Source organism: Periplaneta americana, chromosome 12, assembly GCF_040183065.1.
Source record: "Periplaneta americana isolate PAMFEO1 chromosome 12, P.americana_PAMFEO1_priV1, whole genome shotgun sequence".
NCBI classification, from domain to species: Eukaryota; Metazoa; Arthropoda; class Insecta; order Blattodea; family Blattidae; genus Periplaneta; species Periplaneta americana.
In genome coordinates, this window is record NC_091128.1 from 99,548,516 (window position 1) to 99,573,452 (window position 24,937).

Genomic DNA, 24,937 nt, shown 5'->3' on the forward strand with positions numbered 1-24,937 from the left:
GTTCTAAAGCCATTTGCCCAACATTACCACTGTGATACAGATAGTATTCAAGTGGAATTGAAACTTCTTCCTAAGACAATAAGCAGCTATGAATCTAAAAGTGAGTGAAAAGAATTTTTTTTCAGTTAGCTTTTCATGAAATATACAAACTAGCTGTTATTGCATTGACAATTCCATCTTGTAATGCTTTATGTGAAGTTTATTTTTGTGTATGCGGATTATAAGGACATACATCCGTAACCAAATGGCAGACGAGCCCTTAGGCTGCCAAGTAATTCTTTGCATTGAAAGGGAATTAATTAACCAAGCACCTCAACAAGGACACCATCTTGGACAAATTTGATGCTCTCCACAATAGACTCACCAATCTCCACTAGCATTCCTACTGAGGCAAACAAGTTATAATTTTTTCATTGCTGACATAAAATTAATAAATATGGTAAATTGTAATCCCTCTGTATAACATATATTAATTTATAAAAATTATTAAATAAGTATGTAAATGCATGGACATTTTCCAAACAAGAATAGTTGCCTTATTACAATAGTAACACTTTACAATGACAATTTAAGTAGCATCCACCCTCAAGTTAATTTCTCGCTCCACCTCTGCCCCCCAGATTAAAAATCCTGGTGCCGTCCCTGCAGTAATAGCTGACATTTGGATGGAGCTAGAAAGGTTCAGGTACATGGACCATAAACCATAGGGATAATTGTGGCGTGAGGTGTTCTGCACTACCATGAAACTACCTATTCTTTCTGCCCCTAGTGTAAGCACAGCTATTTATCCACCACAAATTTCACGTGGATCCTGAAAATCTGAATACAAAAAGGAAAGAAATAATCTTAACTTCAATTCACACACCGTATTACAAGTTCTACTTTAAAATTGGTTGTTTTCCTGCATGTCTCAAATGAAGACAATAGTGCCATGATGATTATGCACATTATTTGCATGGACATTTAATGGTAAGATAATATCCAGAATCAGCCATAAGAATGTGTGAAATCTCATTTCGAAAAAAAAAAAAGAATATCTTAATATGTTCATTCCTTGTGAGCTTCAATTGTACTATAACAGCGATGATTCATTTGTATAGTCCGACCATCGGATCTGTGCCCCTGTAAGATATGCGAACTGAACCTTAATTCCTTTTCAGCCTCGGCAATTCATTTCTCTCCCTGCATTCCTATTTCTCTCTTTTCTATCCCTCTCTCTTTCTCTCCCCCACTACTCACAATTTTGATCCTTCTTGCGGGACAGCTTATTTGCACTTGCAGTCCAGTGTTGTCAACTCAACATGAATACTGTAGCACGGAGTGGTGAAAGAAATATTATTAAGCAAGTAATAGCATTTTGCATAAATCAATCAGCATCAAGAGACCTACTTAAATTAAATTATGAATAAGTAATAATTAACCTTACAGTATTATAAGCAATATTCAGGAGACATGACACTGTTTGACGGAAGTTTGGAAACATCCCTATTCGGCAAGGTTCGTGGCCTGCTGTTTGACGTAGTGGAAGAGAAACGGGTGGAATGGGGTGAGTAAAGGCGTTAACTTTTCCAAGAACGACGACTGCGCTGAAGGGGCTTAAATCCGATGGTCTGACAATAATAGCACGAATGGAAAATATCGACAATACATATTTTTTACGAATGTCTGGCAACCCTCGTTATGGAAGGAGGAAAGGGTCGTGAAACTCTGAGTTTTTCTTTAGAAAATAAATTTGAGAAACCTTATTCTATTTCGCCCAGAATGAATGCATTTCATAAGTCTACTTCTTTCACAGATTGGCACGAGAGCATTCATAAAGTCGACATAGATCAAGAATCTCCTGTCTCCAAACTCAAACCTTCAGGAGTGTTAGAAAATGCAAACAATCTCGACTCTTCATTACATAACCAAACAAGAAAAGAAGGAAAATGGAAGTCAAACTTCGTAAATTATCAATTTCCTGGACATTTGTATACAAAAAATAATTTTTCTTTACTTTGGACTCATAACAATGAATCAAAAATGAATTTCTATGAAAATTCTGTACGTAAAATTCATGCACTGATGACTAGCTATCTCGTTATTATTGATTTTATCATAGACTCAATACAGAATATATATGATACATACAAGTATTACAATTTAACAGTAAATGAAAATGAATTTCATAAATATTTCACAGTCCCCTTGCATCAAAATTCCCAAGGAATTAAGACAGATCCTCTCACAGGAAACGTAAAACAAGTTATTAAAAGAATAACTGAATATTTCCTGCAGATGTTAATTCAATTAGAAAAAAAGAATTTGATTCTTAATTCTGATTTTATACTTCAAAAATACAAAACTTACATCAATGTAAACGACACTATGAGCAATGACAATGGTACTGAAATAGCAGCACGATGTTTGTCACCTAATATATGCGGACTAATTCCAGGAAGACCTTCCATGGGTCGACCTGCGATTGAAAGATCTCCAATAATCATGCCTACGATAGGAGGGCCTCCAGTGGTTCCACATCGTGGTTCTCCAGTTTCCCCAGGGTTTTCTGGCTCTCCAGGTTTTCCTGGCTCTCCAGGTTTTTCTGGCTCTTCAGGTTTTTCTGGCTCTCCAGGTTTTCCTGGCTCTCCAGGTTTCCCTGGGTCTCCAGGTTTCTCTGGCGTGCCTGGCAGACCCGCACTTCCTGGCATACCCGGATTACCTGGTAAACCTGCATTACCAGGAATTCCAGGACGACCTGCAGTTCCTGGTGTACCTGGCATTCCAGGTCTTCCTGCACCACATGGAGTGCCAGGAATACCTGGTTCTCCTGGTGTTCCCGGCATACCTGGTCAATCAGGTGCACCTGGCTCTCCGGGAATACCAGGAGGATCGGGCATTCCTGGTTATCCTGGCATACCAGGAGGATCGGGCATTCCTGGTTATCCTGGCATACCAGGAGAATCGGGCATTCCTGGTTATCCTGGCATGCCAGGAGATTCGGGCATTCCTGGTTATCCTGGTATGTCAGGAGATTCGGGCATTCCTGGGTCCTCTGGTTACCCTATTCTCCCCAATCAACAAGTACAACAGCCGCTAATGTCATGGAACATAACATTTTACTATCTTGTGCCCCATGATTGTAATAACAGATTATATCCCGGTATCAGAAATTGTTTAAATCAGGAGATGATAATAGCCAATGGACTCAAATTATTTTACTCATTGTATTATTTCAATATACAGACCAATGTCAAAATTGTTATGATTGTGTATACGTGGCTGCAAGAACCTTTTCAAATTGAAAATAAGGTACAGATATATTTACAATTTGGAAATGGCGTGGTTTTGGTATTCTTTATCGAACAGATATACTTAAATGATCAAGTTGTACCACCATCATACACCACTAATGCAGTTAACTTTTACATGTATTTCGATATGTATATGAACTTTCAGTTCTTTAACAACTTGTACCCACTGGATATTATTCCAGTCTATAACTTAGTTGACTGCTATCAGTACCTACCCACATCTATTAATTACAGACCGTTTGCAATTAATGCTAATGAGCAATTTGGCTATCTTCCCGGATCTTATGGAAGATCAACAAATTCCGGAAAGAAGAAAAAATATGTTGTATTCCGTAAGATACAGAATGAAGAGTTAGACGAAGAAGAAGAAATTGTCACTTTTCCGCCCTCTAAGCAGTCTGAAGAAGAGGATTTATGATTAACAAGTGCATGAAATCTTTCCTGTCACTTTTTTATGGTATACTGAACAATGCAAAACATTTTACCAAAGGTCAGATGGTCTATCTATATAAATTGGTACAAGATATTTATCAAAATAAAGTGATTACAAAACATCAATGTTATTACTGATTAATATCGCTTATTAATGTAAAATGTTTGATGTTAATTTTAAACTAATATACTTAAACTAGTTGTGCCTGGCATAACATACCGGTACACCATCTAACAGATATTAAACTTTATTAAGTAAATATCAACGCATTTTATTCATTTATTCCTATGTTTCACACTAGACACAATTAACAATCTCGTTCTTCTCAAATGCAACAGTTCATAAGTTCAATCATCGAATTTTGAGAGAGAAACATTGTTGCCAATGACTGAATATAGGTTTCGGAGCCTGTCAAAAGTCTTCCCTGTGAATTTGAAATTCATACTAGTATCACATGGAATGAGTGGTATGCACGAAATAAGAACAGTAAGTTCAATCCATTGATTACACGGACCTCTATGATGTGTCTTTGCAGATGTAATTGTCAATCTTGTTCCATTGCAGAGAACCTGTGATGGAATAAAATCCCATAGTAGTATAATTACAGCACCTACTTCAGTTTAAGCTGATGATGGAGGCATTCCTTTTGATGTTCAGCTTTTGACAAATTCTTCAGGATATACGCTCCTCCTCACCACTCCTTTCATCTGATTTCATTGACTTTTTTTTTCTAAGAGTTTTTCAAAGTTTTTTGAGCATTTACTGTATTTATTATATGTGTTTAACTCATATCTCCAATATTTTGCATTGCAGCACTCACAATTATTGTAAGACATATGGGGCGTTCAGAGCACAAGGGAATCAAGTCCATTTTGGTCAATTGGGAGATATTTCGTCTGTATACCTTAGCTAAGGCTACTTTCAGAGCATGAAAGAATCATGTCCTCACAATATTTGCAATGGTGCAGATGTTTAAAATCACACTCACCTTTAATGGGTTATTAACTATACATAAAGACTTTGTCTAATTTTCTGAGAAGTTTATTTTTGTGACTTGATTTCCTTGTGCTCTGAACACCCCCATATTTCCTATGAATTGCTCTTCCACATTGATTACAGCTTGTTTATAGAAAGACTGTTTATCAAACCCTTCTCAATAGCCAGAGTACTCAAATTGCTCAGTCTAGAATCTGACATGGAGTTCCTTAAAAATGTCTTAACTCTCTTCAATGCACTCATACTTCGTTCACTCGACACAGTAGATACAGGGAAGGTGAGAATCAGTCTTATGAGCCGCACTGTTTCTTGACAGATTTTTTTCTAGGCCATTGTTCAGAAAATATTTCAGCAAAAAAACCTGCAGGCAAATGCTTTGTTTGGTTAGAATAAACGTTTGTGATCCATGTTTTTAAACTCACAAACATGCACTGGAATGCTGCTCTCACTTCACCACCGTGTCGTTATTTAAAGACGCTGCTGCTAACCAATACAGTCATGCTCCTGCATCAAAATGTTTCATTAGGAAAAGTTCGTTTTCACGTAGTATTCTTTACCAACCGTTAAATATATTTTCAATTTCACATTCGTTTTAGTAGTTAATCTAATTCGAATTCTATACTATAAGTGTATTCGTAGTACCGAAATACCGAACCCACAGGTGATTATTTGAATAAAAACGTAAGTGGATAATGAATGATACATGATAATAATGAACACATCTGCACTTTACGGAAACAGACTGACGAAAAATGAATACTGCCCTATTATTTCTCACACACTGACATCAAATTTTATTTTCTCACACTCTAATAGCCATAAGAAGTTTCCCGCTTCCGCAAAAAATTACGAAAACATAACAGAAAATTTAAGGTAGGACTGAATTCCGGACACAGCGACCATTATTTATGGCAAGGAAAGCTTTGGTATTTTCAGTTTTCTTTTCCTGTTATGTGAATAGCGCCCATTGTTTAACCATCAATTCTTGGATTCGTGAATTCGCCGACACCAGACAGTGTCTTTATTGGGAGTCGCCTATGCAACAAAAATGAACTGGCCCTAAATTAATGAATGACATTTCCAACACATCCGCCTTCCAACATTGTAACTATAGCATAGGTCGTGGATTCTGTTTATTACTCTCTGAATGTGTGTGGCTTCATTTTGGTATTTGTAGCTGAATTTCAGGACGTTTGTAGCAGAAGCAGACTCACTAGTACTGAGATTGGTGACGCTGAGTCTAGGCTCTTCACAGAGCTGTCTAGCATTAGTGACGTATGCAAGCACTCCGCTTGGCGCATGCGCATATGCTTTCTCTAGCTGCTGCCGTGAGCCTGGTTTGAAGCAGTATCAGCGAGTAGCCACACTGTAGTTACGTGCTGGTTCTGCGCCAAGGAGTTGGCGTCAATTCTTCCATAACTAGACTGAAAACTAGAGATTTCATTTACCTATACCAATGAAAACAGGAAAATATAAATGCGCTTATTTCTTGAAAATCCAATGGGTAATCTAAGGCTCACAGATTACCCTTCAGCTTCGCCCCTGCATATAACGCTTCTCTCTTGACAGAGTTAAATGCTTTTTGAAACCTATGAATAACTGCTGTACTGTACTGTAACAATCTAGAGAGTTTTATTCATCCTATATAAGCTTTCAACAGCATGAATTACTAAAGAATGATTACTGTCTGTTCGAGTGGTTATGTCGCATTCCAGTTCCCCCTCACCCATTTCTTCTGGCCCCTCTGTAAAGGCTTTTGGCTGGCCAGTCTTAGCTTTTTCCTCAAAACACTTGCTGTTCGGAATTGGACATCTACGTAATATTATACAAGTGCTTAAAATAATCTAAAGAAAAGGGCCCCGTTAAGTGACTGTCATGTGATTTTTCCCATTTTGATGACCCTGCGACATAATCATTCGGACAGACAGTAGGTTTCAAATAGATCTTCAAGCCACCTTCTCACCTGGGTATACATCTCGAGAGGCAAACACTACTTTAATAAGTGAAAGAGAATCTATCTCAATTTTTTTTTTGTTGCTACTAAACAGTTATATGAAGCATTCAGAAACCAAACCAATTAACTCCATTAAGGCTGGCTTGAGAAAATAGAAAACTTGTGACGTTTCGATATAGTAACCACTGTAGGGATCAGAAGTTCATGCCCTAAAAAATTACTAAATATGCATTCAAATATGCCCTTAAAAAGTACAAAATATGTCAATAAATATGCAATAATATGTGAAGAGAAATTACGTTTTCCGTAACAGTGCGAATGCTAATGAGTATGAACTTACATTATTCCTCGGAGGTTGAAGCAGAGGTGGTTCTGTTGTCTAAACTCGGTGAAAAGTTGCAGTTCACAACCAATGTGTGACAGGTTTTCAATTGAGAAATGCGTCTGTTGTCCCTGAAGACGATTTTGTATCGTGAATATTTCTTTCCATATCACACGAGGTTAGTGTGGCATATTTAAGTGGTGTCTATTTTTCTGTAGAGTGATAAATCTTTCAGTGCAATACAGGATTTTCTTAATATTGCATAACTTGGTATCCAGGAATTCCAGGAATTTTTTAATCATGTTAGTAACTTCTTCCTGTATGTTTTGCTCTACACTGCCAGGAACAGAACTCAGATTAGATTTCGGTTATAGTGGCACATGTAAGGGAGTGCCAACAGTTTCCAGTGACGTGATTTGTTTTGGTAAACCAGAAAAATGATCACTAGTAATGAATGTTCTATTAAAATAATTTTCTAAGGGTTATACATAACCACTTGTGAAAGTGATACTCATTATTATTGAAATTAAGTTCAAGCTAATTTCTTCATAGTGTTACACCTGTTAAGATATGAAAATCTAGTCATAATGAAGCAAATTGCATCCAGTGGATTTATACGAATTTTCCCTCATGAACGCAAAAAGCAGGGAGCTACTTGGGAGACAGAATGTGTGAATCACATTGATGAAATACGAATACTCAAATATCATGCACTAGGTCGCTAACTTGCATGCCTCCACGAAGAAAATGTTTATTAAATGTCCAGCGAAGAGTTCAGTTATTTAGATTGATAGCACCTAATATTCCACTTCCATCTGCACCAGTATTTACCATTTTGAGAAGTGACTTATGGCCTTATATAATGCTCAGCATCTACAACCAGTTAAAAAGAGATAGTTAATTCGTTGGACTCTTGTAATGCTGCATATATTGAGGAAGCTCAAAATATACTGGTAAACAATGAGTTGGAAGGAAATCTTGTATTTACTGGGTATATCTGATCAAATCAGCAATATGTGTATATCAAACTCGGTCATTTATTGTATATACAATTTACAAACGAAGTTAGAAAAAAGTATCATTTATTTACACATTATAAAAGATACAAAAATAACAAAACTTTCACTATTTCATAACATTAAGGCATTTTTTTTGTAAGCATTAACTTTAGCGGCCACAAGACAATAGAAAGATTAAAGTGGGTTAGATGAGGAGATAACTAAGTAACAAAAGACCAAGGACTGTAACAACATTAACAAGGTTAGAGTGGGCTACATATTTTGCAGCATATCTTTAACAATAGCAAATGTTAGACTGGAAGTGATACTCACTAAACATGTGCTACTCTTATTTCTGCACTCTTACTAGAACACATCAATTGTATTAGATGAGATATGTGATCAATGCTTGTAGTTTGCCATATACAAGTACCTGCTCTTACTTTAATTCTAGCATCCTCTGACATCACCCATTGTTCAAGATACAATGTGAGCTGTGTAGGTGAGGGGATAGCTAATTGACAGGAGGCCGAGGAGTGTGATAGGTTAGAGTGGGTTAGATGAGGTGACAGCCAAGTGACAGGAGGCCCGAGGACTGTGACAAAGTTGTCACTTGATTATTTCCTTTTCTAACCCACCTCTAACCTTGTCACAGTTTTCAGCCTCCTGTTACTTAGCACTGTTAATCTTTCTCTTGTATAAGGACGAGGTGCGATCATTAAATTCCAAGACTGTGTCTACCGTGGGTGAAGGGATCACAGGATTGACATGCGTGTGCAGCAGAGACACTAGCTGACCTTGAAGAGATGCAACAGAAAGTTTCAAAGCACTATCTTCATTGAGACCTGTGTTACACAAGGTTTTGTTAGCACATGCTGCGCATTTATGAAATCACGATGGACTCGAAACTGGAGCAGAGAGCCAACATCAAATTCTTTGGGAAATCGGCAACCTAAACCCATGGAATGTTGAAGCAAGCCTATGGGAATGAAGCAGTGAGTTCGACGAAGTGTTTGAGTGGCATTCACGTTTCAGAAATCTCTCAAAGACGACGAGAGGCCAGGTGACCACACATGTGCAACACTGCCGAAAAAATTTGACAAATTGTGCATGATTATCGATGCATCACCATCAGAGAAATTGTTGACATTGTCATTATGTCATTTGGAGAGGTTCAAATGATCTTCAAGTCCATTTTGAATATGAACCACCATAACTCTGGACAGAGAACAAATGGATGCTTTATGACGACAATGCGCCAGATCACAGAGCTCTCGCAACACGCTACTTTTGCACCCATAATGAGATGGTCATGTTTCCTCACCAGATTTGGCCCTCTGCGACTTTTTTTTTTTTTTGTTTCCGAAGATGAAACTGAAGCTAAAGGGTCGCCGTTTTGGCACAGTGGAGGAGATCCAACGTGAATCGCAGAAGGTGTTTGACAGGTTTCAAGAATGAGACTTCCAGGAGGCATTCCAAAAATGCCAGAAGTACTGGGATTAGCATATAGCTGCCCAAAGGGACTACTTTGAAGGGGATGACAGCCAAATTTAAATCAGTTAATTTTATTTCCATTTATGGAACAGGTCTCGGAATTTAATGATCACACCTCGAATGTGTTCCCTGAGTTATAATTGGATCAAATTATGATTTACAGTAAATATGTAATGCATTAAGTTTTGTCAGCTGAAAAAAAAAAGACAAATAAAATAAATTAACAATCACAGTCTTGTATATTTCACTGAGTTGGTACATTACTAGATGATCTGTTTACATCTGTACTACGGTTGTTGTAGCCAAATCGTGCAAGATCCCTGGTCACCATGTTGAAACTAACTTTAACATGTCCCTGAGATCGAACTCGTGTCACTGAAAGGAAACATCACAATGTGGTCAGATTTCTTCAGTCATACATGCATTACTTGTGACCTCCCACAGGCACAAACATATGACATAAAATAATGTACAGGGTGTAACAACTTTAATGTTTAGAATTTCTGGAACATGTTCCCTGACACGTTCTACGTCGATTAAACCTAACATACCTATATCCAAAGTTCTATAGGTTTGGAGTATTTGTACCCCCAAAGTTAAATTTTTGAGTTTAATTTTATCGCTGAATACTGAAAGAAGTAACACCAATTTCCGAAAGTGACATGTCTATGTCATTATTTTTATTATTACCATATTACATTTTAATATCAACTACTTGTGAGTATGAAAGAAGCAGTGCAAATTTGAAAAAAAAATGTCCTTAAGATTCCAAACACTGTACTTCTTGAAATTTGCCAATAGGCACGTGAAAATACCTGTGCACTAGGAATCCTACGATTTGGGAACCGTGCTTGATATGCCAAAACAGCTGCTGTTGCATTGCCATCACACAGTCCATACACATAAACTATGTCGGCGTATTCCTGATGTGTGTACACAAAAGGCATGTTTTAATGGTCAAAACTCAATAAAAAGACTAGTCACAATACGGTTTATTTTTCCCACAACTCTTATTTTAAACCGTTGTCTGTTTCGTTTCCTTAGCAACCTAAACAATTTTAATTTAATTTCCCTTAAAAGTAAAATTTCCTTCATTCACTGCTTTTCAAATGTTTCTTATGTATCTCTACTTAGTAATGCCATAAAATAGGCCTTGTATAAACGGTATAATGCTTGGAGCTGCAAGAAGTTCTATTTTTTCCAGCTCTGTTATCTCTGTAACCTCTCAATTTCGGATATAGGTATGTTAGGTTTAATCAACGTAGAATGTGTCAGGGAACATGTTCCAGAAATTCTAAACATTAAAGTTGTTACACCCTGTATAAGTCGTCCAGCTTCCAGGTTAAGATGTCCAGAGTAAAAGATGGCCACATGTAGAAAAGTCCAGTGCAAAATGTCTAAGAAAAAATATCCATGGGCAAGCAAATACAATCAGGAAAATGTCAACTGAACAACAATACATAACATTTTTCGATGCATTGTATTGCAATATAGCTGTTGCTAAGAAAATTCGGAATAGGCTACTAAGTTTTCTGTTATAAACTTTAATTAACATAATGGCACAAAGCATTTTAGTAAAAGATGAATACATGTGCCTACTACTATAACTCCAGAAGTAGAGACGGAAATAAATTGTATTCGTGGTGTGTGTGGAAAGAAAAATTAGTAATGTAAGATGTATAAGCAATTCAGATCTGGATAACATGATGATGTTAAAAGATGGAAAAGACAATATTTGCATTAGGCAGACCTTGCTGCAGTTGAAGTTCTACGGTAAATCCGACACTAAGAGAAAGGGCTACAGAAAGGTCACACAAAGGACCATTCATAATTGTAAGAGAGATCATTGGACAAATTGATGACGAAATTTTGGCATAGTTTCCCGAAAGAAACAGATTTAAGAGAAATTATGATAACCCAATTCCAAGCAGACCACGTAAACATCAGGCCTCCTATAAACAGGGTATATTATATTACCAACAAAATGGAAACAAGAAATTAAATCAGGAGGTACAATGCGTATAAAAACGACGACGTTAAATGCCACTTGAGCGCTGTAACATACAACTTAAAATTTCGTATACAGCCAGAGGCACAGGACGAAGAGGTTGAGTAAAATTATGAAAAATATATTGGGTCTTTTTTACACTGGACATTTATGTAATCAAATTGGTGGACTATGAATAAATTGGACATTTTTTTTCCAGCAGACATTTAATTGAGTGGACATTAATGTAGTGTGGACATTTTTATGTATGAACATTCCTGTATATGGACATTTTTAATTGGAAATTTTAACCTCTAACTGTCGTCCATCATTTGAGTGCTTCTGATTGCAAAGACACTAATATTGTGCTTATATCTACTGTACATCAATCAATGTTGTGACCCAATGGCAGCTTAGCAGCAGCTGAATTATTGATCCTAATTAATGTATTTTGTTTATGTTAACTGTCTCTGCTTCTCATGGAATTATATTCCATCAAAGGAGTAACTCGCATATCTGGCATGCATGTTCACATAATGGTCGACTTATACTGTAGCTTATGTGTAAATTTTATTTGAAGAATTTGATATAATAGCTTCACATATAATTTGCCAGGAAATGGGTAAAAAATCAATTTAATTATATTCGTACAAGGCTTGATCAAATGCAACCCATTCGAGCTGTTTTATAAATTTATTAAGGTACATAAAAAGTATGATAGATAACAGAAAAATCAATATTTAAAGATACATGAATGCAATAAGTTTCGTCAGAAATAGTCTCCATATGCATTCATACTGCATCCCACTGTGTGGGGAAGCATCAGATACTGTCAGCATGATATGCCATAGGTTTCCTTAGAAGAAGTTCCCATTGCCATTCACGCAGGAACCTCGTGTGGGGAAGCATTGGATATCACCAGCTGGATACATTCATGTAGTAGATTTCCTCAGAAAAAGTCTCCAAAGTCACATGGTGACAAATCGAGGCCGTAAGCTACTTGCCATATTAACAGACACCTAACATGTACATACATCCTGTGTATAGAACCAAACTGTTCTTGACTGCTTTCTGCAAGGTGACCATCATGCCGTGATCATATTTCAAAGATGGTAGATTACTTGAGGAGAAGCATAGAGGTTTCATTTGATCATGCTTTGTACAACAAAAAGCCAAATGTCTTAAAATAAGAGCTCCAGAAATACAAATTAAAACTAACAATTTCTTGATACGGCCTCAGTGATACAAGTCTTTTATCTCTGTGATTCTATCAATGCAGAGATCTGTATCAGTAATTTTGCTATTTTTCGCATAAAGAACAATGCAATTGATCCCCCATAACATGAAATTCTTGATATGAGGGTACAGTACTTGTTTCTTTAATGAGAAATCGAAAAGAGAAAGTAAAGAATGTGGATTAAACACTACATACAGAACTTACATTAAATCTATGTCATTATACAGAAGTAAAGCACTTACTACATCATCTGCAACACATTTACAAAAATAAGAAACTGTCCAAAATTAAGATCTTAGAATAATCACTGGAATCATGTAAATCATTACAGATAATGATCATATTTTATATGAAATTTATAAAATGGCTCTTTCATTGCTTCAGAAATTAATATGTTTGCCACATGATGATAAAATTACTGAAGAAGCTACAACCATCATAATAGAAATTTAAAAACAATCTGGGTCTATTCAACAAGTAAAAATTTTATAAAAAGGATTAGTTTAAAACTTAAAACTTTCTTAGTTGAAACGTTAAAAGTGTTATAATTTTAAAGAGATTATGTACGTTATGACAGATGGGTCCCGTTTCGACACCGGTGTGGTGTCATCTTCAGCGTCTGTCATAAGATACATAACCTCTTTAAAATTATAACACTTTTAATGTTTCAACTAATAAAGTTTTAAATTTTAAACAAGTGTTAACATGAACAAGAAACAATGAGGATTACTTTACTTGCATGAGTTTGGTCTCATGACAAGCACTCACCTTCCCTTCCTTCACCTTGTGCAAGGACTCTTGGATCTACATATTCAGGACGTCGGCCTGTCAACCAGCAGGTTAACTTTTGTAATAATGATGTTGACTCAGGCACAAACATGGCCAACCTGAAAAACATACAAATGCTACTGAGGAATGAAGTAAAACCTGATAAACTGACAAACAAATATTCGTCTGAAATATATTTATTCGTGTTACAGCATTAAGTAGGCTTACTATCATTTCCTATAACTATGGTCCTGGAACACAACTATGGTCCATGATACAACTATTCAAAGAACATTGTAGAAATAACATAGACTGTTCGTAGATAGCTGCAGTGACTTAACTTCAGACTACAGTATAGCAAAAATATAGATAAACGAGGTACTACATTTTGGAGTACAAAATTTGAATGAACCATAGTTGTGTTCCAGGACCATAGTTATGGGAAATGATGGTACTTAAGAATACGTGAAGATTAGAATCTTGGGGCTACTTTCCAAATATTTTTATTTCCTCTATAATTCTTATTCTAACATTCCTCCCAGGATAGCCAACTATTTTATGAAAGTAAGAAAGATCAGGAAATTGACAAAATTTCACTATTCTATATACTTCTATATAAAGGACTGATCAATGGTGAATCATCAGAAGTGAGGAAGGCCAGACTCCTTCAATGCAGATATAGAAAGGATTTGAGATACCTATTACCTCTCATTCAGGTTCTGGCTGATATGTATATCTCATTTGATGATATGTGTCAGAGGAAGAACAACTGTTTGTATACATCTGAAGTCTGAATAGTGTATATATTGCTAGTCAGCATTGTATCCAATGGAGCAGAAAAAGAACTGGCCACTCTACCCCATTATATCTTGGCTTAGTTGCCTCATGAGTGATGCCTTATTGGTGTCACTTATGAAGTTCAAACCTGTCTTCGGACAATAGAGGCCAGCTGTATAAACAATTAAACTCGAATTAAGACATCAAATTAATCTTCAGTTATACTTAACTGCGAATTTTTGGTTGAATAAATACTACGTCTTAACTTTAAGTTAAACATAATTGACGAATATTCTCAAGTTAATTAATTAGCTGAATTTATGGATTTTTTAGGATTTACCAAATAATTCTAATATATTACTTATGAAGAGAAAAGTTTCTCCTTACAAGTAAAATGGTGAGTGGAGTTTATTTTCATTGCAGTTAGACTTCTGTTAATGTTTAAACTCTAATTGTGGTTAAAATATGTTATAGACACATTTAATATTTTTGCTAGGTTAAGTTAAATTACAAATTAATATATTTATTTCCAGGTTAATTTAAAATCAGATTTTGGTTACCAAAATTTGTAGTGAAAGAACTTGAACAAAGGTTACGTCCTCAGTTACAACCACAAATAAAACGAAATCATGCTCTGAACCCAATGTTCATAATGCTCACACACACTGAGATGCATAAATTCAGGAGGTAGTGATGATTGGGTTTTCTCTCATTGGTGAAACAGTTGAAAATTAACTGGCTTTACATGCAAATTTCATTTATGTTTCGTGATGTTGCCACAAATTTTACTGGACATATCCGTTAGTGTTAGTACTAAACCTTGTTTACATGTTAAGTTAATTTTATACAACGTATGTGTAATTAACCTCGAGCTATTTACTAATGTTCGTTAAAAATAACATATAATTAGTGACTTTCATATAATTGGGTCTCACAAGAGACAAAAAATAATTTAGAGGAAAATGTACCAACAAAAGAGATTAACAACACTCTTTTTGTAACTAGTCTTGTAGCATAGATAATAGTCATGTCAATGAAACTATTTACTGAATGTGAATTTATTAAATGTATATTACGAAAATCGCTGAAAAAATTTTTCCCTGAATACCTAAATGATTTTGAACCCTCAAAAAAATCAAGATATTACAGTTCCTGGTTGATCAACAAAATGCAGTTCAAATGCAAAGAGTTTAGTGGTTTTAGCTTGCTATTGATGACAGCACATCTAGTTCTGTTTATTCGTGGAGTAGACGGAAATCTGTCAGTTCAAGAGTTTCCACTTTATTTGATATCTTTGAAGGATTGTGCTACAGGCAAGGAAATCTTCCAACAAATATGCAATTCGGTAGAAGCTAAGTAGGTGAAATGGAAAAACCTAGTTAGTGTTGCAACTGATGCACCAGTGGAGATTAGAGGCACAAAACAGGAATTTTCTGAAAACTTCAAGATCAGAGTTCTATCTGTCTCCATCTACAACTGAGAATTATCAATCTGTCAGTGAGCATTTAAAAAGCGAGATTTCCTTTTCCTCCTCTTTTTCATAAACTACCTTTCCCTTTCCTCCACCCACTTATAACAACCAACTTATAATGTTTGGTGTGTTAGAAAACTGCTTCACAGTTTTCCTTTTGCTGAACTATAATATCAACTGTGCAAGACATAACTGTTACATATAATACGAGAGTCAATCTAAATGAATAAAATAACCTTGTGAACTTACGTTTTCTTGTATACTCCTGATGCTATGGGAAGATGACATAAACCATAACCTCTTACCACATCATTGCCAAAAGTGTCCAATCCATAAACACTCACGACCAACTGTGGCCCTGGAAAAGCAAATCAATGCAAAAATAATATAAATTTATATGCAATTCGCTTTAGAACAACTGCTGAAGTAAATTAATAAAATCATGTTTCACTAATTAATTTTAGACTGATATTCAATTTTTATGGAAACTGATACACATAGCTACTAAGTCATTGACATATATATTTGCGCAGTCTTTTTTTTATTCTACCATACCCAATCTGCCTGCCTAATAGGGCTTGAAATGAACCGTAGCAGACCGGAGTGGTTTGTGAATTTTGAGAAATCTTTCCATTCCATCTCATAAGAAATGACTATCATCCATTCCAGTTAGTTTCAATTATATACGGCATTTCAATACATTTATCAATTAAATGTGATTGGTTATTATTGGTAGATAATTTTGGATGAGAAGTAGAAGTAATGGTTAGTTCTAAAGGAAACTTTTAAAATATTCTAATATATAAATCTTTTAAAGTAAAGGAATCTCCTAAATAAGTCGTGAGGACGCTTGGGGGGGAGGAAGAGGAGAAGGGAGTTGTTGTAAGGGAAGCGTCATAGGTCATATATAAAGAATCCTGTATAAAAATATAATAATTAGCTTTCAATCTTGCAGTTTTATACAATGAATTTGTACATTTTAAATAACTTACAAATTTATGTAATTTTTCCCAATAAATTAAAAGTAAGCATATAGGTTACATTTATGAGTAAATACACCTTATTGATAAAATTGTCATCTCAGTGTAACTTACATCCATGAGGATTTGTACTCTTGAATGTGATATCCAGAGGAAAATTCCAGACAAATAATTGCCTCTCATCTCTACTCCTCTTCACAATTTGAGAAATGCCTTCTTCAAGTCCCTAAAAATAGCACGTAACTTTTAAGTTTGTTATTCCCAACTGTTTGTATATACATAATGGGTTTAAAAGATTTAGGCCTAGGCTAAAATGACAACCAACAAATTGAGGACCACTCTCGTGTTATGAATGTAAATATATTTGTACTTTAACGTGGTAACGCATAATAAAGGAATACCGTGCTCTTATTTGACTTGTCTCATTTTATGATCATGGCTTAACTTGTAGCATTGATGTCAAACTCAGAAGCTCTGCCACTGAATAGCCTGTCCTCCCTTGTTACAAATATACCGGTAACACTGGAGAGAGAAGTTCTGGACCCAATGCTCGGGAAACTGACCATTTCCCTAATAATTCGTCCTGGACCTCTATATGTTATGTTGGTAAATAGGCTATTTACAAGCGGGGAGGAGGGCTACAATAGTGCATTAAAATATACAAGTATCAAACGATTTTTATGTTGAGGTTTTTTATGACTGAAATTTAAAACCACGTGTTCATCACTATACATCTCACATAAGCCAGTGAAAAGAAAACCATGCTTTCTTCGGTGTACCTTTTCTGGAGATTTGCTCAAGCAATACTCTACTCACCGAAGTAACAACCCAATCAGGACCATATACGAAACAAAATTTGCAATATATATCATCAAAGTCGTGAAATTCAGCACTTTCTATCTGTCCTGCAACAGAAATCATAAACACTCCCCCTCCAGTCATAATATTTGTTCAGCCGATCTTCCCTCTTGCCTGCTTGCTTTGGTTAGGACTTGTTTGTTTATTTTTGTTTTATTATTCAATGTTGCCAATATGGAAAATGAAGTCATACCAACTAACGAACTACCAACGAACTCAGAAAGTAGGCGTACAAATACAAATCAGTGAGCACTATACTATGTTCAGTTAAATACAATTTATTAGACATTACAAACATATATGTCTGCCTTTATTATTTGTTACAATGAAGAAACTCTCCCCGAGAGAAGAAAACTTATGTATTTTTGCAAGATTTTAAAAAATATCTAGGGTTTTAGTAATTTTATAGAACCTTTCAAACCGAATGTTGGCGACTATGCAAATGATTATTCAGATGTTTTACAAAATGGCAGAAAATGGGTGTACCATATTTCTGTGATAGGCTTTGTGGACGAATAACGAAAGTAATATAACACATGAAAATTTTAATTTCGCTTTATAAAGTTTTAAGGTAAACATAAGCATAATTATTGTTGGACATATTTCTATAAGATATGTATTGAAATGTGAATACATAATAAACTACTAATAAAATAGGTTTACAAGGACGGTACTAAAATATTATCTTCTTCCAAAGCATAACTATTACTGAAAATATAAAGAGTATCTGGCTATTTTCAGAGAAAGAATCACTTTCCTTCATCAAACCTCATCTAGTCTAAAATTAAACTAAACCAAACAGTCGGCTGGGTTGGGTTAGGTTCGGCGAAGAATAAGATTTTTTTTCTATTTCCTTGGAAATTACCAGATATCCTATTGATAATACCAAAAATGTAAGAGTACCAGGACGTACAGATAACATTGTATTACATTTTACCTCTAACGTATAGTTCTTTTTTTTACGCAGGAAGGAAGTATAACCAAAAATGAATATATTGCGGCAGAAGTTTTCACAAATAATTACTTCTAACGTATGTTCGACATCGTTATCAATGAGTAAGTATGTCGACTTACTGTTTATGTATATTACACTAAAGCTTTATAAGTGTCTTATTTAAATAACGTGTCAGGTACGAAAATTATCCCAAATGCCTACTGATAGGTGGTAGCAAATAGAATAAAGAATTATCCTACTGGAGAAAATAACAGTCACCACTACATTCATCCACAATATTGCTTCTATCGTCTGAAATAAGTAGAAATCTGACTAATTTTTAGTAGGCCTACTGTTGAATAAGGTTTACAGAGTTTTGTGAAAGTTATCCAAGGTTAAGCTAAGTTTACCTTAAATCTCAGTCAAACTGATAATTTAATTTGAAATTAATTTAATGTTAACAAATAACTTTGTTCAATTGTTCACTGTTCTTCGCAAGAGGATTTTCTTGCTAGGTGATACAAAATGTTACTAGATGTTCATTCCATTCTCAGAAATTGTTTCATTTGTCAAGGTAATGTGTAACATGTTTTATATTTGTATGCATATATTTTTCTCTGATTTTATGAAGAAAACAAGATACAAATTAAATTAAATTTCCCAAAGATGTAGACTAGTATGAAAATGCCTAGTCTACCTCTAAAATAGACAATGCCTGTGTACGGAAAAATCGGTTGAATGTCAGAATTTAAATTAAAAACAAACAGACCTAATCTAACAAGAATTCACTTTGACATAGCTAGGAAATGCATTTTTGAAATATACAGGGCTTCTATTATAGGTTCGTTCCAACAACAGTCAGGAACCGTCCGTAACCATCGTGAGCATGCGCAGTACAGAAAAAGCGTTCAAACACAATCCGAACCAGTCCTGAACCGGAAACATGTACTGCAGTCGGGCATTCCAACAAGCTTTTGACACGGGTTCGGAACGGTCAGAAATAGTCTGTGGATTGAGGCATGTACAGAAGAGTACGCAAGACGTGCATGCGCATAAGCTCACCAATGTCTCCTGGATACTGAAGAAAGACATGATCGACTGTTCACATCAATGAGGTTAAAGATGAAAAGTGACAGTACAGACAAATAATAAAACTAGAGATTTAATTTAAATTTTCGCCAAAAGGAAAGGGAATGGAAATTATTTGGGTATTGAAATAGTTAATTACAATTTCAACATGCAGCTTTGATTAGAAGTATAATACATAACGTACATACATTAATAATTAAAAAAAAAAAAAGAACTATTTTTAGATGAGAGTCCCCCAGTACACGACATTGAATTAGCGGAATTCTTGCCTTTCATATTTTTTTTGTCATCTTTTTATAGAAAATGATCGAAATTCTATTTTCTGCAATTAGAATTAGCTGCAAAACGATAATAATAAGCATCCCGTTCTTAACAAAGATGACCACAGTTATAGCATCTCTGGATTTAGTACATAACGATCTGCGAAAGCATTCCAACAGTGTCCAGTCCAGTTTCAATCCCATAGCAGATGCTCAACTAGCGCATGCGCATAAGATGGTACAGGAACCGTACATGAACTGATCCATGAACCGCTTGTTGGAACGAACCTTACATGTACTGACTGCTGGCATGGTGTTTTGCTTCTCAGCAGCTGGACATGTCACAGCCGGCACTTTATAAGTTAACCCTGTATAAAATCATTCCTGCGCATCACTCTGTATTTTTATTTTTGTTGTTCTACTTACTTTTCTGAGCTTGAGTTTCCTCAAACTATAATAACCAACAAAGTCAGAATCTTCTAATGTGTGATTCTTACCTTATTAAATGCCTGTGTTCCTGCTACTCATCACCAGTCTAGCCATCATCTTTTGAAAATGATTGAAATTAATTTTATTAATTAAATTAGTAGGGACAACGCTAGCAGGAGGACCTTCCTGTTGGATAAGGAATATGGCGTCACTCTATCAGATGCATCGCACCGGTCCTCATGTGAAGAAACGTCCTCCAAGACAGCCTCTTGATGGCAAACCTTTTGCTAAAGGTGTTGTGCTAAAGACACTTATCAAAAAGCCAAAGAAACCGAACTCAGCAAATAGAAAGTGTGTGTTAGTGCGACTCAGCACTGGTAAAGAAATGGTGGCATATGTCCCTGGAATTGGGCACAATCTGCAGGAACATAATATAGTTCTCTGTCGTGTTGGAAGATGTCAAGATGTGCCTGGTGTTAAGATCAGATGTGTTCGTGGCAAATATGATTTACCACATGTTATTAAAAAATAGCTTGTGAACTTTGATGAATAATAGGCAAATGTAAATAACTGTTGTTTTGTCACATGTGGCAGAATAAATTTTCCATAAATGAACTCGTTAATTTGTCCATAATTTGACTAATTGTGTCATCATAATCACTACCTTCTTCACTATCACCAGCCGTGGGAACTGACCATGGAGGGGTAGTTTGTTCATGCCTCACTCTATGATGAATGTATTTCATGAGCTATCAAAGAGAATAAGATAACGTGTTTTTCTTCTGCTTGCATCGATAACAGACATCTTTCGAACATAATACAGAGTTTGACATATTATTACGTAACTAATTATTTATTTCTATTGTTAACTAGATTGTACGAACATCTGTAAACATCTGAAACATCATTTTAACATCTGTCACTCATCAATACGGGGTGGATTTTAGCATATTTGCATATTTTATTTCTTAGTTGCAAATCATATGCTACCATTGCATAAAGGCATTTCAAGTTATTTGTAAACAAATGTCAAGATTTTATAGTGCATATTTATACATATTTAAGAGGTTAATGCATATTTCAGCTTCTAGTGCATATAAATACATATTTTTGTTATTTTTTTTTATCTATCTGGTGATTAAACCAAGAAAAATCACAAAAATGGAATACAGAAGAAACACATTACAGAGTTATATCTTATTTATTGCAATCTGACAACATGCAGACCAGAGGTGTCACGTGACATTTTGACATAGGGATGCGATTTTTTAAATGATTAAAATACAGTAGTCTGCTTTTGTTATGTGTGGGAGTTGCGTTTCTGGAAATAGCCACGTATTGATGAACGTTTGGGTTGAATTTTCAAATTTTCTTTATAATTTCCTTGTAGCATAAGTTATAAGGATATTTACCGAGCCGAAGCCTGGCCATGTTTACATAAAACACGAAAGACGAAAGTGCATAGAACGAGACCGACTACACTGTTGATAATACAGTAACTCAAAATAAGCTTCATAGTTTTCTTTTAGATTTAACATTATTTATTCAGGGAGCGAATTTACAAAGGTGGTAAATTGTGTATGATCAAGCACACTCAAAAGTTTCAATTTGGAATTTTCAGAAAACTTTTGAATAATATCAATTCTAATAACGTGCAGGATTTCATTGAATAATCGCCTATACACAATTTTCTTATCCTCTCCAGGGATTGCATTCAGCCATGATCTTTCAGATTAAGAATAATTTTCAGTAGTAAAATCATCCATGCATTCCCAAAATTCCTGAAAGTAATTTCTCAGTCCTTGCTTGTACTCCTCGAAATTATGAATTTTTATTTTACAAAACTCAACATCTGTTGCTTTTCGAAACAGAATATCAGAGTGTGGGTGGGAATATTGCAGCGAATAATATTAGCAGAAAATAAAATCAAAATCCTTCATGAAGATGAATTGGTGGAGCGGAGTAAACTTAACAGCCCCTAGTGCACAAACCACAGTTTCATGGTCCCATTCACAATCTTCATTATCCATTATTGATTCAAAAAAACATTCCAACTTTGATGATTTAGAGAAAAAACTCGAAAATCCAGCAGGATTAGTGAAGATCACTTTTACTTGTTTCATAAAATTGGCAGACTGAGTTAAGACGAGGTGTAATAAATTTGTATGCGTAGCATACACAAGAATTGCTGACTTACAGTTGCTGCGAAATGTTGCATGTAAATCATTATGTTCCCCCGCCATCACATCCGCTCCAGCACCATTGGCCTCCCAGGTCACCAGACTTGACACTGATTTTTTTGGGGGGGGTATGTGAAGGATGCAATTTATGTGCCTTGAAGAAGTAAGGTATTGGATCATTGCCGCGATTGCATCCATAAACAGAGATCTTATGTTATTGTATCATATTACTTGTTGTGAAATTTGGACTCTCTCTTTGAGAGAAGAACAGAGGTTGTGTTCGAGAATAAGGTGCTTAGGAAAATATTTGGGGCTAAGAGGGATGAATTTACAGGAGAATGGAGAAAGTTACACAATGCAGAATTGCATGCATTGTATTCTTCACGTAACAGAATTAGGAACATCGAATCCAAACGTTTGAAATGGACAGGGCATGTAGCATGTATGGGTGAATCCAGAAATGTATATAGTGTTAGTTGGAAGACCTGAGAGAAAAAGACCTTTTGGGGAGGCCGAGACATCGATGGGAGGATAATATTAAAATGGATTTGAGGGAGGTGGGATATGATGATAGAGAATGGATTGATCTTGCTCAGGATGGGAACCGATGGCGGGCTTGTGTGAGAGCAGCAATGAACCTCTGGGTTAGTTAAAGACCATTTATAAGTAAGTAAGTTATTGTATCATTAATACATATTTAATGATAGTCATATGAAAGTGTTACCATAATTTTGAAACACTGTGTAGGCCTATTTGAAATTGACCTGTCTGCATATAGGCTAACTCCTGAAATGGCTTCTGCTTATGTTTCTTGTGTATTAATCACCTGAGTTGCTGAAACGCAAAATTATTGTTGAAATTTTCATGTGTTTATCGGGTAGAATTGTGAATTTGTGAGTGGCCCCTGATATGGATTATGCACTTGAAAGGACAGCGCATCAGTAATAAAAAAAATGGACCAGTAAAAACATACAGTTGAATGTCACTATAGCAAGTGAAAGTTGGAAAAGGAAACGCAGGAACTAGGAAGATAAAATCATCATAAAATCGTGTAGTTTTCTTGTGATTGAAAACATTTAATTATGATCTACAATTCAGTACAGTCGTCCTGGAATCCGAAAGGAAATGTCAATGAAGAAACATTATGCTGCAAGTACATACAATTCAGTACTAAAATGAAAGTAACCCGGGATAGTCCGTGACAACTGTCACCTCATCAAACCCTACCTAACCTGTTCATCTTGTATATTTTCGCTGCTCATATCTTAGGTTTGAATAAAGCCACGTTTATTAACTTCGTTTTACATATTTTGACGTGTTTTACCAACAATGCACTTTTATCTCTTCTGCGTATTTAAGAACATAAATATTGAGCATTCTTGCTGTTTTATCAACTTTTTCCTTTTCCAAATCCTTCTGAGAAATAGTTTTTTCATCTAAACATAGAGAAAGAGGTAAAACCAAGTACACAATATCCCGAACATAGGCATGACATTTGCCTGCTCTTTCTCTCCCTCGTTCTAAACATTATTGTGAGGTAGAGCCCCTGTCAGCGATAAAGTTAGGTAGATTTTGATGAGACATATTAGTGCACTGATACTGGAAAGGTTAATTAACATTTTGAAATATACTCCCTTTAGTGCCATGTTAGTTTTTATTAATATTTTGAAATATATTGATGTTACCATTATAAGCCTTATATACTATCGTTTTCCAGAAGTGCAGTCGTCCAGGGCTCTGCTCCGGTACCTTTCCCTTTTTACTTTTTAAAATAGTTGTTTTACTTGCTTCTTACTCAACTTTGTATTTGGTAAGTATGATTTATCTGCGCACTTAAGCCAACATACAACACCTCACCCTCTTATTCGACCCTTTACCTGCGCGCTTAAACTTACAGTTACAATCATAGAGTTATAGACGTTATCGTATAATATAGACTAGAGAGTGTGCAGAGCTGCACAGAAGGCTATTGAAGGGTATCAACATCGAAACACAGGCAACTCACGTGATTTTGAGACGAACGCAACCGATTTCTATTAAATGACATAGGTGCGTAACGATTTCTTTGGTGCTTTGAAGTCTCTGTAACTGTGATTTTGGTGACGTTAAAAGGAAAGCTCTTGTTCTGATATGTCATTCAGTCTAAATTCATATTTAAATCGCCGTGTCCATACCTGTGGAGTAACGGTTACCGCGAAACTAGGTGACCCGGGTTCGATTCCCGGTCGGGGCAAGTTATCTGGTTGAGGTTTTACCCGGGGTTTTACCTCAACCCAATATGAGCAAATGCTGGGTAACTTTCGGTACTGGACCTCGGACTCATTTCACTGGCATTATCATTTTCATCTCAGTCAGGCGCTAAGTAACCTAAGATGTTGATAAAGCGTCGTAAAAATAACCTACTTAAATCGTCGTAAAAATGTGATTATTCGTTGTCAGGGTTCACATATCAGGAAAATACTGTAAAATACACTCTT

The 24,937-nt window shown here is 35.6% G+C and overlaps 2 protein-coding genes and 1 long non-coding RNA gene across 3 annotated transcripts; 2 read left to right on the plus strand and 1 right to left on the minus strand.

Moving 5' to 3' along the window:
* The first annotated feature begins 2,365 nt into the window (after positions 1 to 2,365).
* LOC138710712 (collagen alpha-1(X) chain-like) lies at positions 2,366 to 3,952 on the plus strand. The gene has a single exon (XM_069841780.1). It carries the CDS (start codon positions 2,368 to 2,370, stop codon positions 3,709 to 3,711), a length of 1,344 nt encoding a protein of 447 aa, XP_069697881.1. The 5' UTR covers positions 2,366 to 2,367; the 3' UTR covers positions 3,712 to 3,952.
* Positions 3,953 to 8,013: 4,061 nt separating this feature from the next.
* B9d1 (B9 domain-containing protein 1) lies at positions 8,014 to 17,728 on the minus strand. Its single transcript, XM_069841781.1, has 5 exons — positions 17,527 to 17,728; positions 16,825 to 16,936; positions 15,980 to 16,088; positions 13,483 to 13,601; positions 8,014 to 9,865 (listed from the first exon to the last, which is right to left on the minus strand). The coding sequence occupies exons 1-5, from the start codon at positions 17,650 to 17,652 to the stop codon at positions 9,735 to 9,737; spliced, it is 597 nt and encodes a 198-aa protein (XP_069697882.1). The 5' UTR covers positions 17,653 to 17,728; the 3' UTR covers positions 8,014 to 9,734.
* Positions 17,729 to 17,984: 256 nt separating this feature from the next.
* LOC138710714 (uncharacterized) lies at positions 17,985 to 20,578 on the plus strand. The gene is made up of 3 exons (XR_011335297.1): positions 17,985 to 18,139; positions 18,536 to 18,624; positions 20,439 to 20,578. It is a non-coding gene; the product is annotated as an uncharacterized lncRNA (long non-coding RNA).
* Positions 20,579 to 24,937: the final 4,359 nt, after the last annotated feature.